At 39.2% G+C, this 17,953-nt stretch overlaps 2 protein-coding genes and 1 long non-coding RNA gene across 4 annotated transcripts; 2 read left to right on the top strand and 1 right to left on the bottom strand.

Moving 5' to 3' along the window:
* The first annotated feature begins 294 nt into the window (after positions 1-294).
* NPGR1 (no pollen germination related 1) lies at positions 295-6,752 on the top strand. 2 transcript variants are annotated; one of them, XM_088942365.1, is made up of 6 exons: positions 295-852; positions 1,500-1,789; positions 1,883-2,141; positions 2,803-4,016; positions 5,290-5,443; positions 6,036-6,752. In XM_088942365.1, the coding sequence occupies exons 2-6, from the start codon at positions 1,595-1,597 to the stop codon at positions 6,350-6,352; spliced, it is 2,139 nt and encodes a 712-aa protein (XP_088798491.1). In that variant the 5' UTR covers positions 295-852; positions 1,500-1,594; the 3' UTR covers positions 6,353-6,752. The 2 variants fall into 2 exon arrangements, with proteins under 2 accessions (XP_088798491.1, XP_088798492.1); XM_088942366.1 differs by lacking the exon at positions 295-852 and adding an exon at positions 1,006-1,161.
* Positions 6,753-7,059: 307 nt separating this feature from the next.
* On the bottom strand, positions 7,060-8,153 carry LOC148850102 (uncharacterized). Its single transcript, XR_016098595.1, has 3 exons — positions 7,858-8,153; positions 7,664-7,734; positions 7,060-7,581 (listed from the first exon to the last, which is right to left on the bottom strand). It is a non-coding gene; the product is annotated as an uncharacterized LOC148850102 (long non-coding RNA).
* An 815-nt stretch (positions 8,154-8,968) lies between these two features.
* LOC148850101 (small ribosomal subunit protein eS1-like) lies at positions 8,969-13,455 on the top strand. Its single transcript, XM_088944289.1, has 7 exons — positions 8,969-9,485; positions 9,576-9,623; positions 9,730-9,835; positions 12,287-12,424; positions 12,508-12,693; positions 12,788-12,988; positions 13,144-13,455. The coding sequence occupies exons 1-7, from the start codon at positions 9,475-9,477 to the stop codon at positions 13,237-13,239; spliced, it is 786 nt and encodes a 261-aa protein (XP_088800415.1). The 5' UTR covers positions 8,969-9,474; the 3' UTR covers positions 13,240-13,455.
* Positions 13,456-17,953: the final 4,498 nt, after the last annotated feature.

Raw genomic sequence — 17,953 nt, 5'->3', positions numbered from 1 at the left:
TTTGCATCAATTTGTGTATGGAGAAAGATCAATTAGATGCAGACGGTCAAATACAAAGCAGAAGAACCCACACAACAACAAGATACAAATATGTCAAAAAGATAAGTGGATTCAATATTCATTAGCCCAAAAAGTCCTGAAAGGGGATTTATCACCAACTAGGAATTATTTGTTTGGTTGGTAATATATAAGTGTAAAGCAAAGCAATGATAAAGACCATGTTCCCACCGAAAGAAAAGGACGACCTCCCTACTCCCACAATAAATAAACCCATTTCCAGCAAACCACTTCACCTTCCAATCAACCCATCTCATACTTTGATGGGTTGCTGTTTTGATTTCAAAGTTTGAAATCCTTACCCAGTAACCAGTTCCCACTTCCCAGTTTCCTCGGTCTCAGCACAAATTTCCCCTTTTTACCCTTTCAAGAAATAAAGGAGGGGGGGAATGGTAAAACTCAAACATGGAGCAGAATATATCTATATGCCAACTGCAGCAGCCAGCAGTGCAGCTGCTCAACCACCTCTGGCCGTCACTGCCCATAGGCCCCATGCCCACCTACGCAAATCTCAGAGGAAAGGTCAAGACAAGAGAGAGACTACAGTCTACAGAGAGAAGCAGGAACTAGAGAAAAGGCAAAAGCAGATCTCCACAAAAAGTATAAAGAAACCCACTTCGTGATTTGATTAGTTTCTTTGCCTCTCACATGATTAGTAATTGTATTAGGAAGCATAGGCTCCTGCCGAAGTATCCAAAGAAAGAAAATATATAATAAATAAATGAAAGGCGGAGGGGAGATTCTCCATCGAAGTTGCTTTCATGGTTGCATTCACATCTTCGTTTCTCGTTTCCGGTATGTCCTAACATCTGATTTCTTGTTTGTCTCGCCCTTTTCATCCTCTGCGTTTCGATTTTACCCATTTGTCCTTTGTTTCTCTAATTTTGTCTGCCAATTACTCCTTCGTTTCGTTCAATGTTAGTTTCGAGTCATGGGTTCTGATGGGTTCTTTTGAAGATTTCTTCTACTTGGTTTCCTAATATTCTGTTGTTCGGACTGGCTTTTCAATTTGGAGCTCTCCACCAGTGTTTTTTTTTTTTTTTTTTTTTTTGTGACCTGAGTTTGAAGAGTTGGGTATTGTTGTTCATACATGTTTCATCAAAGGTATGTACTGTTACGTCATGGAATGAGGGCTCTCGGACAATGGCATTTTCTTCTTTACCAAAAAAAATATATAATGGCATTTTCTTTAAAATTCATTTTTGATAAATATGTTTCCGTCTGTATTTCCGCGTTATTTGTTCTGGATTGCATTTTGAATTTAACCTGTCTGAAGATGGTCTTTCATTGCTGTTGCTGGCGAATGTGGAAGGGTGTGTTATGTTTACATTTTCAGTTCGAACAATGAATGAGGTTTTTGACTGACAGTTGATTCTATGATGTCTGGAAGGTGAAACATGGGTTTTGACTTTTAATTGATATTCAATTCATTTCGTTTCCAGGTGTGTGAGTTGTGGAATTCACTGAGAAGCGATTAGCTTCTCTGTTTGTAATTGCTGGAGACGGAACCAAAATTTCTTGCTATTTGCTAGACAACATGTTGTGCGCTTGCTCAGGGGAGCAATTCAAGTTTGAAGAGGTGCCTCTGTCACCAGAATCCTTGGCTACGAGGGACTTCTCAGTCAGTGGCCTCTCTTCCAGAACTGGTTGCGATTGGGACTCGAGGTTTGAAGATAGCCAGGTTGATGACGTCGAGTCCACTCTAAAGGAAGCTCTCTCTTTGAACTATGAGGTCGGTTCATATTTCAGTGATTCACCATAATCTTACGCCCTTGCTGTTTTTCCAGTTCTAGTCTTGATTTACTTTGAGGTAATTGAACGGCAGGAAGCCAGGGCTTTGTTGGGACGACTAGAATATCAGAGAGGGAACCTTGATGCAGCACTTCAAGTATTTCAAGGGATTGACATTCGAGGTTTAACACCTAGAATGATCAAGTCTATCATTCATAGAACTCGGCAAAGGAAAGGCCGTCCCAAAGGTGATAACATGCAGATGGGTATAATGTCAATGCACTCTGTGAGTCTGCTTCTTGAAGCAATATTGCTTAAAGCAAAATCACTGGAGGAGCTTGGTCATGTTAAAGGTACTTGGTTTTGTCCTCTAATTAGAGCTTAATTTTTAATTAGATTGTCTGAAATTGCGACATATTTTTATCTTAATTTCCTTGTTGATCGTTAGGATTGAATAGAGTTTGCTTTCTTTAAAGTCAAGAGTGCTTGAGCACCATGTGAAAATCATTAGTAATGATTCATGGGCTCGGTGTTCCAATTTTTATATCAAGAAAGAAAGCAGTATTTGTTAAAGCTGATTGTTGTAATGGTTTTCAGTTACATGAAAGAAATAATTAAATAAACAAGGATATATCTTCAGGTTCCTATTTTGTCAACCATGAAAATGCACACCCTGTGGTGGTACAGAATTAAACTGATGCATATTCAGGGAGGTGTGGTTCTTACTTGTTCAATTTGTTCCATCCACAAAACATTCTCTGCCAAACATGAAGCCCAGTTAATGATCCTAACCATATAGTTGATATACAAAGTTTATTATGTACATTCATGATTATGATTTCTGATTAGGTCAGTTTTGGCAAGAAGATAACTGATGCTGGCCTCATTAATTCGGGGACCCCACCTCCTTGAATATCATTGGCATCCATATGGTATACCTGATGATACTTTAGGTTTCTAAAATGTAACTTTTCAGATGTTTTGATACAATTTCCCCCTGTTGTAAATCATCAGAGGCTGCAAGAGAGTGTAAAATAATTCTGGACACAGTTGAATCTGCTCTACCTAATGGGATGCCTGAAGGTATTACTGAGGACTGCAAGTTGCATGAGATGCTCCACAAAGCACTAGAGTTGCTTCCTGAGTTATGGAAACAGGCCGGATTTCTTGATGAAGCCATTGCTGCATACCGTCGGGCTCTAACAAAGCCATGGAACTTGGATCTGCAGAGATTGGCTAATGTTCAGAAGGAATTAGCCTCACTTTTACTCTATGGTGGTGTTGAGGTAAACCTTCCCCCTCAATTGCAAATATGGGGCCCAAATACCCCCAAAAGTAGTACAGAGGAAGCAATCCTGCTACTGTTTATACTCATGAAGAAGATGGCATTTGGAGAAATCAGTTGGGATCCTGAAGTTGTGGACCACCTGGCCTTTGCTCTTTCAGTCTCTGGTCAGTTTAAGTTTCTGTCAGATCACATTGAAGAGGCCCTGCCAGGTGTCTACAACCGGGCTGAAAGGTGGTACCTTCTTGCTCTTTGTTATAGTGCTTCTGGTCAGAATGAAGTTGCCTTGAACCTTCTGAAGAAGGTCTCAGGTCGTTCTGAAGCAAAGCATGAACCCCATCTTCCCGCACTTCTATTGGGAGCAAAGTTGTGTTCTCAAAATCTAGGACATGCACATGATGGAATAGATTTTGCTCGGAGAGCAATTGACTTTGCTAACAATCACAACAAGCATTTTATGGGTCAGGCTCATCATTTTCTTGGTCTTTGTTATGGGAATGCTGCTAGATTTTCTTTATCAGATGCTGAAAGGGTTTTCCTTCAGAGTGACTCTCTGAAATACCTCAATACTGCTGCCTTGCTTGAGGAAAAAGATCCAGAGGTGATTTTTAGCCTCAGTTTGGAAAATTCTTTCCAGAGGAACCTGAATGCTGCTTTGCAAAATGCAAGAATCTATCTAGATATGGTCGGTGGGAGCTCTGGAAGAGGTTGGAAGTTATTAGCCCTCATAATCTCTCAAGAGCAACGATTCAAAGATGCTGAAACCATTGTGGACATTTCTCTGGATGAGGTTGGAGGAAGAGATCAATTAGAACTTCTGAGGTTGAAGGCAGTGCTTCAGATTGCTCAGGAGCAACCCAATAAAGCAATAGAGACGTTCAGAATTTTGCTTGCTCTGATTCAAGCACAGAAGGAACACCATTCTAAAAATTCTGACCCTGAGGTGTGTAGAACTTTTGTTGCATATTATAAGTATTTTGTTTATTATTGTCATGAGAATCTATCCTAGTGTTTCTTGTCCTGAGGTTTCTGTGGAGAACTAAGCTGGAGCATATTATTTTGATAGCATGCAATGAACTCTACCTAGAAGGCTAGATATTGTCTTGAATATGCCTACCCATAACTTACCCATGGCAATAGCATGCTATTCTTAGACAAAGTGGCATTTAAACTGTCATTTAGAATATCATTTGTTACTTTTTCTTCCCTATTTTATGTTTATGACTATGTGGCCTTTCCTTACACTTGGTTTCAGTATAGGGTTTTTTCGTCCTACATTTTCCTTCTTGTAATGTAAACATATATCTTCTCTCAGAGGTGCAACATATCTGTTTAGAGATCACTTTGGTAATTTTTAATGGTTGGCCTCTCATTTTATGGTTCTATTCATTGAGTTCTACTTGCATTAACCTTTTTGTAAGTTGGGAAACAGGGATGCATGTGCTGTTGGCAATTGTGTCGTTTCCTAATCCTTAAATTTGTATTTCTCTACCATTTCAGTTTATAATAATGTGTATATGTGCATCTTTATGTGTCTGGATCAAATTGTTGTAAAGAATAGCTATCATGTGGTATTCCCTGCATCTTCATATGTGCATTCTTCTTCTTTCCAACTTGCATGAACTAAATAGCCAATGCTGAATATATCAGATTATGCTTCAGGGCTCATTTTGGGTGGCCCATAAATGCCTTCAACTTCTGATCAAATGTAATTTCTAGTTTTCAAATAAATTCTTAATGTATCACCCAACAGCAGAAAATTTCATACTATGCTGCAAAAATTCCCTTGCTTGGCCAATAAATACCAGCATTCTAAGTCCAGATGATAAATAAATTATATTTTAGATAACATATTTCTTAATGCATTACCCAGCCACTTAAGCTAGGCACCCTAATGCTAGCTTTGCTTCAGGCAGCTGGGTGCTCATGTTATTTGCCTTTGGCAACCATTGCATCTTATTGTATCGTGTTATGGTTTTTATTACTTCTCTTGCTTCATAACTATATAGTTTTGATTTGTTTTTTTTTGTTAATGTTTTGGTATTTGTTGTTATTCTATGATATAGTGAAGTATTATAACGTGAGAATCAAGACACCTAGCTAAGGGATGGAGTTTAAGGTCCTCAAGTTTTTATTACAAATTTGTTTGAAGATGCTCTTTGTGATATGACATTTTATTTTCTTTTGCTTATTTTTTTTTTCTTTTTGCTTTACAGACAATGGCAGAAGCAGATATTAAAATAGAGATTGAGGCCTGGCAGGATTTAGCTGAGATTTATACAAAATTTGGATCATGGCCTGATGCAGAAATTTGTCTGGATAAAGCCAAGTCAATTGGAATTTTCTCTCCTAGGAGTTGGCATGCAACAGGTTGCAATATCTTCCTTTTTTTTCACTTTTGCTTTGTCAGTGTCGGCATTTAACCACTTCTTTACAGTGGATAATTTATGTGGGCAATGTTTAATTCCCTTAAACTCCACTTCATCTAACAAAGCCTTTGCTTCTTCTCCAACTTTTGTTTCCTTGGGTTCTACAAACCAACATAATCTTTGATCTTTGTGTTCTTTGATTTAATAGAGTGGATGTTGACTGTTGAGTTAAATTTTCACAGTTCTTGCAGCATTAGATTGAATGCCTGTTTTAGTGGATTTATTATATTTGCATTATAGTTTTATCAAAGTATTTAATTAGTTTGAGTTTATGTGAGAAAGTGTTTTTATTGTTGTCAATTTTTCCTTGTCAATGCATATAACTAGATATGATGGTAATTTTCCAAAAGATAAACTGTAGATGAACTTGATCTAACTGCCATTGGGTGAGTGTTCGACCTAGAAAAGTCTTGCATATGGTCAGTAATTTTTAAACACTTGCTAGAACTACTTAGCACGTGCCTTTAGCTAGTTTCCTCCTTTATGTCTAGTTTCACATTTAACCTGACATGTGTTTTTTAATATATTTGCAGGGATACTATTCGAAGCTCAGTCATTGTACAAGGAAGCTCTTGTGGCCTTCTCAATTTCACTTTCAATCCATCCAGACCATGTACCTAGCATGGTCTCTACAGCAACAATACTAAGAAAGCTTGGGAGGCAATGCCTTCCAATTGCGAGGAGCTATCTCATGAATGCTTTACGTTTAGAACCTACAAATCATGAGGCTTGGTTAAATCTTGGATTTGTCTCAAAGATGGAAGGTTCACTACAGCAAGCTGCAGACTTTTTTCAAGCAGCGCATGAGATCAAACAGTCAGCTCCTGTTCAGGATTTTTTGTCGTTATGATTATCCTCCCATACATACGAGACACTTTAGGATGAGCAACTTTACATGACATCATTTTCTGGAATGTCTGCTGCTTTACAAAATTCCACCTGGGAAACAGAATACAAATACTGTGGAGGTACCCAGTCAACTCAAACTTGTCTTGAAGGCCATATCCTGCAGTTGCAATTCAGAGTTATTCTTGGTATTTCTTTGTAATCTTCATGTCATCTCTCACATTTAAAATGTATATACATTACTTAGGCAAGTGAACTTCTCAATGAAATTTTGGCCAGAAAAGTTACCAATTTAGAAAAGGTCAAAAATGTTGAATTCTGGCCTTGGATTTGATCTACTAAAAGCATAATGCATGTCCATTTCCCAGCAATAATGTTGTATTAACCACAGCCATTTTAGAAAAGTTTTAATAGAGTGCTTGCACATGTTCTGTACTGGTTTAAGCGGTTTGGAGCTGAGAAAGGATTAATGATGGGGGATATCTAAAGCACAAAAAATATTTTCACATGTATTTTGTGGAGATGCTGTTGCACATACTTCACCCTTTAATTTCACAGCCGAACATGTTCCTACGTTTTTACGTTTTTCCAAAGAATAGCTTGATACTTGGTGGTCTATATTATTGTGGATTAAATTGGGTCATATCGCAAAACATCATCCACATCAAATCTTGTGAATTAAACTGAGCTACAGGAGGAATGTGATCAATCTTTTTGGTTTTACAATAAATTATTAAGATACTTTATTCAAAATTAGTTGGCAAATTATACGCCACAATACAGAACCCTTTAAGAGGGTGTGGTGTGATTCTTATGGCTGTGTTTGGAAGCGATGCAATCATGCAAATGCAAATTTATACATTGCATTTCTGCATTTACCCCAGTTTGATAAATGCAAAGTGGTCCAGTTTTCCATGCCCAATTTGCACTCTTTTTGTTTGTTTTCGGTCATGGACTCATGGCAAATCTTGAAGCTCTAACGGTTGACCTGTACACAATTTCTTCATTGGCGGCCCTGTTTATTAATTGATGCCTGTTTTGGGTCCTCCAGCAACCCCAACCAGTCTCAGACTGTGAGACTCCATCTTTCCTTTTTTCCTCCAAATCCGTCGATGCGCCTAACACCCATCGTCCCTTGCCTTTTGTCTTCATCTTGTGAGCAACTGCTTGCCTTCTCCACTATTAACGATCACATTGCAAAGAGAGTATGCTTTCACGATTTAAAAATAAATCCTTCAAAAGAATGATTTATGGTTTCAGACATAAAAACCTCAAGTAATTGAGTGAAAATACTGTTTAATAACTTAGTCACTACCTGTATCTGATCTGTCATTGCTTTTCATCACTTCTAATTTTCATCGTCGCTTGTCTTCTTGGTGAAGATGACTGGTTTAAAAGGGAGAGAAGGTCGAGCAAGGATGTGAGAAAAATGGTTATTGATGTCCATCTCTAGTGAAGCAATGTGGAAGGTGATAATTGACAAGGAAGAGAGAAAATGTTGCGTATTACCTTTGATGGATGAAGAGAGGAAACTTGTACTTCGATAAAAATGAAGTAAACATTTACCCTCGTAACCAAAATAAACGGGCCTTTTGCGTCCATTTGCAATGCATTTTCACACGCTATCCAAATGTCTGCAAAATCAAATCGGAGGAAATTATAGCACCGATCCAGTGTTTGCATTGCAACCAACCACAGTGGTGAACAAAATATCCATAACCCAATAAACAATCCCGCCCTGTATTAGGAACATTTCTTCGTTAATAATAAATACAAGTACGGGAAATGTTCTATCAGGATATGCTGTAAGGAGCTGACTTTAGTGTTTTTTTGTTGTACAAAATGGCTGATCTCAGACTCCAATCTACATTCTCACATTTGCCAGCCTAAGATTTTACAACTACAAAGTAACGCCTTTACCAGTCATTAAAATCGGGTTTGATAAATTAAAAAATGAATTTGGGTTTCCTTCTCACACCCACCTCACAGCATGTTACAGCCCTCCATGAAATCATCTCTTGTATTTTTTTATATTTGTATTTGTATTTATATAGTTATTATATATTTTTGTTTATGGAGAGATGTTCTCAAATGCACCACTGCAACTGCAAGAGTGCTGTGAGGCGGGTATGAAGAGCAATCTGTGAGGACCAATTCCAGTCATTCGTCTCGATCTATGATAGTTAATTATGTTGGCATTGGCTGGCCTAGAATTTGGTTGGGCCTAAACGGTTATCCGGCCCTGATTACGACAAATGTTACCACGTGGAGGATCCTGTACTATCAAAACTCTCAAAATGATCCGATAAGCAGAGACGGGATGGGTTTCCTCACAGAGTGCACACCACAGTCCATACCTCCCATGAATTGGGTTACGTCTTCCATATGTGGGGAGCCCATCCGAACACCCGTTAGCCAATCCATAGGCCACTACAGTCGTACATTAGCGCAGATGTTCTTAATGTACGGATGTAATGATTGGTTAGGATGATATTGACGAGGCTGGATCTATTACTTACATAGGGCATTTCATACCATTTCATGCACATCCTATCATACATTGGGAATATCTTCCATATTTATAAATTATTATTTACAGGAGATATTTTCAATACACGGTGGATGTGCCTATGAGGCACTCATGTATGAAAAGCAAATCCCGTTCCGGTGTTGACATTGTGTGCTGATCCGAACTTATGGATTTGTGGCTTGAATCTGCTACTCATAAGTTGTTCTCGTATCTCTGGTTAGGAGACATTGCACCTGCATATTGCATATTGGGTTGTAATTCATGAGGAAATATTCTCAATACACCGTGGTGATACTTTATGGGTAGGGATGTGGGAAGTGGGAACAATTTGTGAATAGCAGATGCGAAATGGGCTTATACATCCGAACGGGAAATGGGCCTTAGTCGAGCTCAAAACGAATACAAATATTGATCAGGCTTCGTTCCGCGCTCTTCGTTAAAATGGGCTTACAATCACCCAAAATTTAGGGCTACCGGCTACAAAGGGAGGGATAAAAGGAGATGAATGAGATCTCCCGCGGCTCCTCTCGGCCATTTTAGCTTTCAAGTCGTTAGGTCTGTACCTTCTCTGAGCGGGCGCTTCAACAGCATCAGCAATGGCCGTCGGGTTTGTGTTTTCATCTTATTGTTGATTGTACTTATCAGCCTATTTGATAGTTTCCAGGTACTCAGAATTGTTTGATTCGTTGATTTTCAGGAAGAACAAGAGGATTTCCAAGGGAAAGAAGGGTGGGAAGAAGAAGGCGTAAGTTAGAGTTTGATTTCTGCAGTATCTTCGTTTGATCTTTTATTTAAGGTGTTTTGTTTTGTGGTTCTTTTTCTTCACTTTAGTTGTCGATGGTGATTTACAGAGTCGATCCCTTCGCTAAGAAAGATTGGTATGATATCAAGGCCCCGTCAGTCTTCAACGTGCGTACCGTTGGAAAAACCCTAGTGACAAGGACACAGGGTACCAAGGTTAGGCATGCTTATTGACTTGCATTTTTTTGAACCCGAACTTCAGATCAGTGCCGAGGTGGATCTGTTTTCTTTGGCTGTGTTAAAACTGCTATTTAACTTTAAACTTGCGATGATTACTAGTATGTTGAAGAAGAAACCAGTTTTTCCTTTTCTTTAAAATCTTATCTAAATATTATACCGGAGGGTTTTCTCAATTAACCATGACGCCAAGAGTTGTCATGAACTAAAAACGAGTTGCTCCTACCAAAAGAAAAACCCTAATAGCGAGTTGCATCTATCACTTCCGCATCGTTGATCCCATTTGACTGCTATGGATAAGGGCTCTATTTACTGATAGTTATTTATATTATTATTTGCAAATAGGTAATTTTGTGACATCAGCATCCCGACTTTACCTGCAATTCTCCAATTCAAATAACATACTTCCATTGTGCATGAAGTCCGGCTGTGTTGTGTATGGTTCATTGGTGGGGGGATGCGAAAAGTTACCTCTTGATGCTGCCCTTGTGTAAAAATGGCCTCAGATAGTAACATTCTTACCATTTGAGGGAATACCTTTGGCAGCAAAGCACAACGCCAAAACACCCTGATGGGCTAAGGGAGTATCTTTGGGGTATTTGGATCAATATGCATATAAGTGTTGCTTACGGATATGTTGCTTCACCCAATCATGGAATTTCAGCAATGTGTTTCTTTTCAAGCTTAAGCAGCAATTTTGTGGTTGTTAGGAAGAATCTCAAAGGGCCCTGGAGTCTTGATCCCAATCCAAGAAATAGGCGGATTGGAAGTTTCACATGCCTGAATTGTTGATTTCTTGAATATGTTTTTTATGTTATGCTTTGTTTCAACATTTTCACTTTGAATATGGTTTGCATGTTATGTTTATGTATTTTAATTTGAGTCAATGGGCTTTTAAACATTAAGCTTCTTTTAATATTTAAGTTCTTTAATTAATATTGTTTTGGTTATTTTGATTTTTTTAGAAAATTTGCCCCTACTTCAAAAACAGGTGTACCATGCCTTGCATCTGGTGCCTTGGGTTCCAAAAGGCCCTTGTGCTTTTAAAACATTGATGGGATGGCAATTTTCCCCATTTCCCCATTCCTCACAGGGACCTGCCCTGAATGGGGCGGGGATGGGAATGATTTTTCGCCTGCCAGAACAGGGATGGGAATGATTTTTCCCCTGTTGGAACAGGGATGGGGTGGGCACTCCCCGTCCTGCAGGGACCTCGATCCCTGCTAATATATATTTATATATGTACACAATCTATATATTAATATTTTTAAAATTATGGTTGAATATGTTTGAATCATTTTTAATATGATTGTAAATTTTAATTATTTTATTTTTTATTTTTAAATAAAATAAAAACAAAAACAAAATGGTTGACATTAAAAAATCATGGGGAGTGGGGATCCCCACAGGGATGGGATAACCTTGTCCCTGTTGGCGTGGACGGAGATAGGGATGGGGATGGGGACGGGGAGTGGCTCCCTCTGCCCACCCCCGTTGTCATTTTTAACTTCTTAAAAGTAAAAAGCTATGTTACCTTTGTGCAATGCCCACTCTGACATATGACAACTTATACTCAAGCAGGAATTCATTTTTCTCAACCATGCTAGCTTGATGTGTGCATTGATGAACTACTACGTTTTGAGACAAGTCTTGTTTTCTTTACTATTGGTTTTTTCTCTTTATTTTTAAGGATTGCCCTATTCAGCGATTAAGGGAGTAAACCTAATCTTCTCCAAACTATTAGCTTATGGTTTCTCTCTATTTGTTTTAATTCACTTATAGTGCAGGCTTCTTATTTTTTCCTTGGCCACCTAAGTGAGGTTGAGTCGCCCATCCATCTTCTCCTATTCCAATGCCAAAGGTATTCAATATCTAGGATAGCCCTTCATGTCACAGGTTTCATGGTGATGATGCTTTTGGTTTGCTACGAAGACACTGTTTTATATGGTTCATTTTCCTAGATCTTCAATTTCATTCCTGGACAGTCACTGGCAGTGGCATTTTTTTTTTCTTTTTTATTTTTAGGTGATAGTTCACTCTGTATCTCACCTTGGCAGGCTTGTACCTATTAACTTCAGTCTCTGACTATCATATCCTGAATCCAGCGTAAAGAGTTCGGTTGTGAATACTTTAGTGATAGTTGTTGAATGCATTTCTAGTGATACAAGTTAGGGTCATGGTTCTTTGTTTGGAGACCAGGTGAATGGGATACCAGTGGGCATTGTGGGCTTAATTTTTATTGTGTTCTGTTGTTCTCATTGGAGTGCTTCGAAAGCATACATCTTTGTTTCTATCATATGGTTCCTTGACAGTTGAAGAATTCTCATTTCTTTCATGGTGTATCCAATCACTGAATAGGATGTGCAGTTTTTCTCATGTTGCTCCTTTTGGTGTTATTATTGATTTGTACTTATCATGTTACCTTTCTAGATAGCATCTGAAGGCCTTAAGCATCGGGTTTTTGAGGTTTGCCTTGCTGATCTCCAAAACGATGATGACCAATCATACAGAAAGATTCGTCTCCGTGCAGAGGATGTACAAGGAAGGAATGTACTTACAAACTTTTGGGTATGAAACAAAGCGTATTGTCTTCATTGATTTGGTTCAATGTGTTTTGTGCATGTTCTTGAGTTTTTTCTCTTATCTTCCAGGGCATGGATTTCACCACTGACAAGCTTAGATCACTAGTGCGCAAGTGGCAGACACTGATAGAGGCTCACGTGGATGTCAAGACAACGGACAATTACACTCTTAGGATGTTCTGTATTGGTTTTACCAGGAGACGTCCTAATCAGGTGAAGCGTACTTGCTATGCTCAAACTAGCCAGATCAGACAGGTATTACCAGCTGCTACTTGTTTCAGTTAACCTTGCATTGCTTATCTTCTATTGCGCTTGAAATTTATTGTATTTTTATCATTATATTATTCAGATCCGCCGGAAGATGAGAGAAATAATGGTGAACCAAGCTACATCTTGTGACCTGAAGGAGCTGGTGCAGAAGTTCATTCCTGAAGTCATTGGGAAGGAGATAGAGAAGGCAACATCAAGCATCTATCCTCTCCAGAATGTCTTCATCCGCAAAGTAAAAATCTTGAAGGCCCCCAAGTTTGACCTTGGAAAGCTGATGGAGGTAAGTTTTATTAATTTTTGCTAGTCCATGTTTGCCTTCATGGAGGAGAACCTGCTTTACTTTTTAGTCTTTCTGTTATTATGTTTTTTTTTTGGTTTTGGCATTTGTATTGCATTCTTACATCTTGAATTGGTTGATGTGCTTGCCACTGGCAGGTCCACGGTGATTACTCTGAGGATGTTGGTGTTAAAGTGGATAGACCTGCTAATGATACTCAAATGGAAGGGGAAACAGAAATTGTTGGGGCTTGAAGATGAGGTTTATGTTTATGAAATCATGGGATCTCTTTAAGTTGCAACGGAACTAATTATTTTTAGCAGTTTTTTCGTGGACCCAGCAATTTTGGTAGTTAAAAAATAGTCATCCTTATTTTGGCAAAACAAAATTTTTAAACGAGGTTGGACGTTGGAGTTCTAATTGATTACTTATTTATGAATGCATTAGCCATTAGGATTACTTGCAGGTTATTTATTGGTGTATGTTTCTTTAAATAATTCAGTTGTTCCATCTATGCTGTTGGTTTTATTGATCATAACTTTTAATTATACCATTAAAGTATTGTTTAGAGAGGATTGAAAATGGGGGGAATGGGTGCCTGTAAAGAATGCCTCCCTTTTTTTCCTGTGGGTTGCGGAGCCGAATGACGTTGAGCAGCAGAATAAAAGTGTGTCGAGTAACAGCATTAATTGGCAAAAATTACTCAAGTACTCGAGCAGCTTTCTGGGACTGTAGGGCTATGCTGGGTTTGATTCCAACCAAACATAGCCTAAGGGTTCCCACAGGGGCGATGTTTAACTTATGTATTTACCATAAGCCTGAGATCAAGCCTTTTCACTTGTTGATGAGGCATGCGCAACATTTTTGGAGCAAAAACCCGGAATCTCTTCTGGATGTGTGGTGTGTAATGTTTGCAGTGCTTCGCAGTCGGAGAGAAGCCATGGTTGCTAAAGGGATTGGTAATTTTGTATGTTGATGCTTAGTCGTATTAACCACGAAAATGCCCGATACTAGCGTTATTTCCTTTTTGAAGGCACAATTCTTTTGGTGGGTGATAACACATTATCAATATTTAATTTAGATGTAGCAGACTATATGATAGATCGAGATAAGATGCAGAGGTCCAGAAACCGCCGATATTGCTTGCTTATAAATAACTAGCCGTTCTTTAATTTTTATATGTTAATCAACATATCCTTGGTGAGAAACACCAATCAAAGGCATTGTCAGATGGCAAATAAGAAGTGAGCTTTTAGGCTCCGTTTGGTTTGTGGGATGGGGATGAGAAAAATGGAATATTCTGAACATATTTCTTTTTCTCATATTTGTTTTGAGGAAAAGAGGGGATGAGATGAGAAAAAGGTGGGATGTGACAATCCCACTCACTACCTTCTCTTCTATCTGTGTCTCTGCGTCATGGGGAACTACACCTCTTGCATGCTTGCCAACCCAACAGGAAGATAGTCAAGAGGTGCAAAAGTGATCCTACCAACCGGCGAAATCCGGCAACTCGACGGCCATGTCAAGGCGTCAGAACTCATGTTCGAGATACCCAAGTACTTGGTGAATTCCCAACCACTGCAAATAGGATAGAGGTTCTCAGTGCTTAGCGCCGATGAAGATTTAGAAATGGGTAACGTCTATATCATGTTTCCAATGAAGAGAGTCAATTCTGTTATCAAAGTAGCAGACATGGGAGCCTTGTTTATAAGTGCGAACAGGGCTGCCAACCGGGCTTCGAGTGTTGGGGTGGTGCACATCGTGTCGAGTATTGGGGTGGTGCACATCAAAAGTTTAGGTAATAACGTCGCCGATTGCAACCATTCGACATCGACGTCAACGTCAACGTCGTCAACGTCGCCTCAAGGCCATACAAGTTATAGTGGCAATCGAGAATAAGCAGAGAGGTTGGTGGCAATCGAGAATAAGCAGAGAGGTTGAAATGAGAAGAAGAAGAAAAGGAAGAGAGGAGAAAGAGAGTGAGAGATGAAGGGGGTAGTCGTCGCCTCTGTTCTTCTCAAATGAAGGAGGAAGGTGAACAGTTCCATTTCGGTCCCCTTTTACACTTTCCCATCCCATCTCATCCCAATAAAACAAAACAATGGAAAGTTAAATTTTTTACACTTTTCCATCCCATTCCATCCCACCCACATCTTCCCACAAACCAAACGAAGCCTTAGGTTACAAGGATGTATGTTCCATATGGCTTTTTTTCAATGCAGTCCTCGTGATCTAAGATGACTGTGTTTGTTAAAGTTAGTGCTGAGTTTGACCCACCTTGGCCGATGGCGGTGCTATTTATTTACACATTCGACACGGTTCCTGCACTCTTTACCAATATGCCACAGGTGTAGGTCTCCATTTTTGGACGTAGCGGTGTCAATTGGATTGGATTGGACCAAATCCAATCTAGTCCAATGCATGGTTCAAAGTATCATATGTCTATGTATTGGCAGAGGTGTATTGGTACTTAAATACACATGGAATTTTTTTTTAGGTTTTTTTTTTTTTCAAATTTTGGTTTTTGGGAAGATAGTTAAGCATATTTTTTATTAAAAAAGAGGGGGGTGGGGGGTGGGGTGGGGTCCTAAAACATCTGTAAACAGGTATTTTGAACCTTGGCCCAATGCGAATCCATTACAAATGGAGCAGGTTCAATTCAATCCAATGAATATTTATTTTGGACCAGTCCAATTCAATGTCTGGACCTTTGAATCTGTTCAAATTCGTTTTAGTTTAAATTGGTTTTAACCCAAACCCGGTCCATTGACATCTATATTCTTATCTTCTATCAATGGATCCGATATTGTCTTAATCCAACCCAATCCAATATAAATTTATAATGGAACAACATCGACACAGGTTGATACTTTGAACCATGGTTCAGAGGATCTAGAATAAATAATTTTTAATTATTGTTTTTTCAAAATCGATTTAGAGTGGTTGGTTTAAGGCCTGATTATCCTTTGAACCATGGTCTGACCCGATACAACCCCTGGAAGGACATATCGAGAAGCCATCGACACGATACATATCAGCCCATATATATCGATACTTTAAACCTTAATTCAATGTCATGTTGGTCTTACAAATCCATCCAAAATGATTTTGGTTTGGATAGTCCAATCCAAAACAGATCCATTGACCCCCCTATGAAAGATGTCTTAAAGGAGTCTTAGATCTGCCGACCACACATGAACGTAGCCACACATCTGCAACGTCTTATAATCATTCATGGGTGATGTTTCGAACTTGGCTGCAATTTGTCGTGGTTAGCATATCCAAACTTGGTTTCGAATGGTTGCACATCCCAATGTTTCTTAGTCTCCCTCCTTTTACCGGCTAATACATGATGGGTGGATTGAATCCAGTTGCGCTGGATGGTTTGATCGTTTTAATTAATTGGGCTGGGTCAGGCACTCATGCTTAGAAGGTTTATATCAGTAAACAAGCTAATATGACATTGAGATTTCTATGGCTAAAACTTAAAAGTAGGATTACTTTTTCATTGTTTTCACATTGAAATCAATTTCATTAGCAAGCAGTAGTATGCAATAATTATTTACAACTGATGCCAAAAGCAACATGGACATGAACATACAAGATCCACGTCCTCCTGCTCCCAATTGTCTTAAATATATGGCATTGATCGAGTGTCACTCTCAGAAAATGTAAATATATGGGGATGGTGGAGGGGGGGGCTCTACATGATACGTGTTCAGGTTCACGTAAAACAGTTTATTTAGAAGTAAAATTGTATTGATTTTTATTTTTTAATTCGAATTTTAAACTTACCGCTCATCAGTCATCACTCCTTTTTCATCCCATGAGGCATGGTGGATATTCAATGGAAAGATTAATGGCAATGGCAGAATCCATCTTCGTTTTTGCTAACAGATCTGCTAAAAATCATCGTGTAAGCCCATTTCTCATTCTGTTAAAGAAGAAGTCATTGACCATTGTGATTAAGGTCTTGAGGGCAAAACAATCCCTTTCATCATCCTTCTGCTAATTAATGTCGTTACAGAGACTTCCCTTCAAAGTTGAGAAGAGTCCTGAGAGAGAAACAAATTGCAAAACCAGACTGGAACTGGAGCTTTTGGATTCATAATTTCTTTTATCTAATGCTAAAAGCAGAAAATTATCTAAAAGAAAAATAACTACAACCTCCTGTCCTTATTGAATGACGATCTTTTCGCTTAATTACTCATTTCTGATTTTTCTGTTGGAAGGACAGCTCCATCCATCACATAGCATTCTGTTATGCCTTGGCAGTAGGGACTAGGGAGTGCAAGACTCTCAAAGTCTAAACAAATCCATTAGCAACAAGTTAACAGCGAATCTAACCGAACATCCCCTCCATCTCCACCCACAAAACCCAATTCCTTTCGTCCCCTTCCCAACCCAACAACAGAAATTCACAGATTTGCCATCCTAGGTCTCTCTCACTTCATCGGACCCTTCTCAGAATGCAAACCCACTCAAAACTCGGTTCAAAGCAAGGATGGAAGTCATCATTCATCAATGGCAACAGCATCAGGAGCAAACCCCAATAATTTCTCCCTCTTTCTTCCGTAAACTGCCCCATAAACAGTTGATTACATCACCTTTTCAACCCTCCAAATGGCCACAAAATGCCCAAGGGCAACAACAATACCAGCACAACCCATATTTTAGCCATTGCACTCCTTCAAAAGGCTGCAAATTTTGGAGTATCAGTCCTGGTCACATGGCATCGCCCATTGACGAGTTCAGAACAATGAACCATGTTGGTACCAACCAGGAACCAGGATGCCGCCGGGCTGTCTGTGACGGGATCTGCATCTCACACAGGGGCGCCTCACAAGCACATCCACCGTGCATAGAGAACATCTCCCGTGCCCAATGCATGGTAGGATGCCTGGATGTGCCTATAAGGTCGATGTGAGGCGCCCTGCGTTAGTAGCAGATTCGGTCTCGGGCTGTCTG

Source organism: Nelumbo lutea, chromosome 5 (genome assembly GCF_056320005.1).
Source record: "Nelumbo lutea isolate HS-2025 chromosome 5, American lotus-T2T, whole genome shotgun sequence".
Lineage (NCBI taxonomy): Eukaryota > Viridiplantae > Streptophyta > Magnoliopsida > Proteales > Nelumbonaceae > Nelumbo > Nelumbo lutea.
The sequence above is the reverse complement of the archived record's forward strand: the minus strand, read 5'-3'. Positions and strand labels throughout refer to the sequence as shown.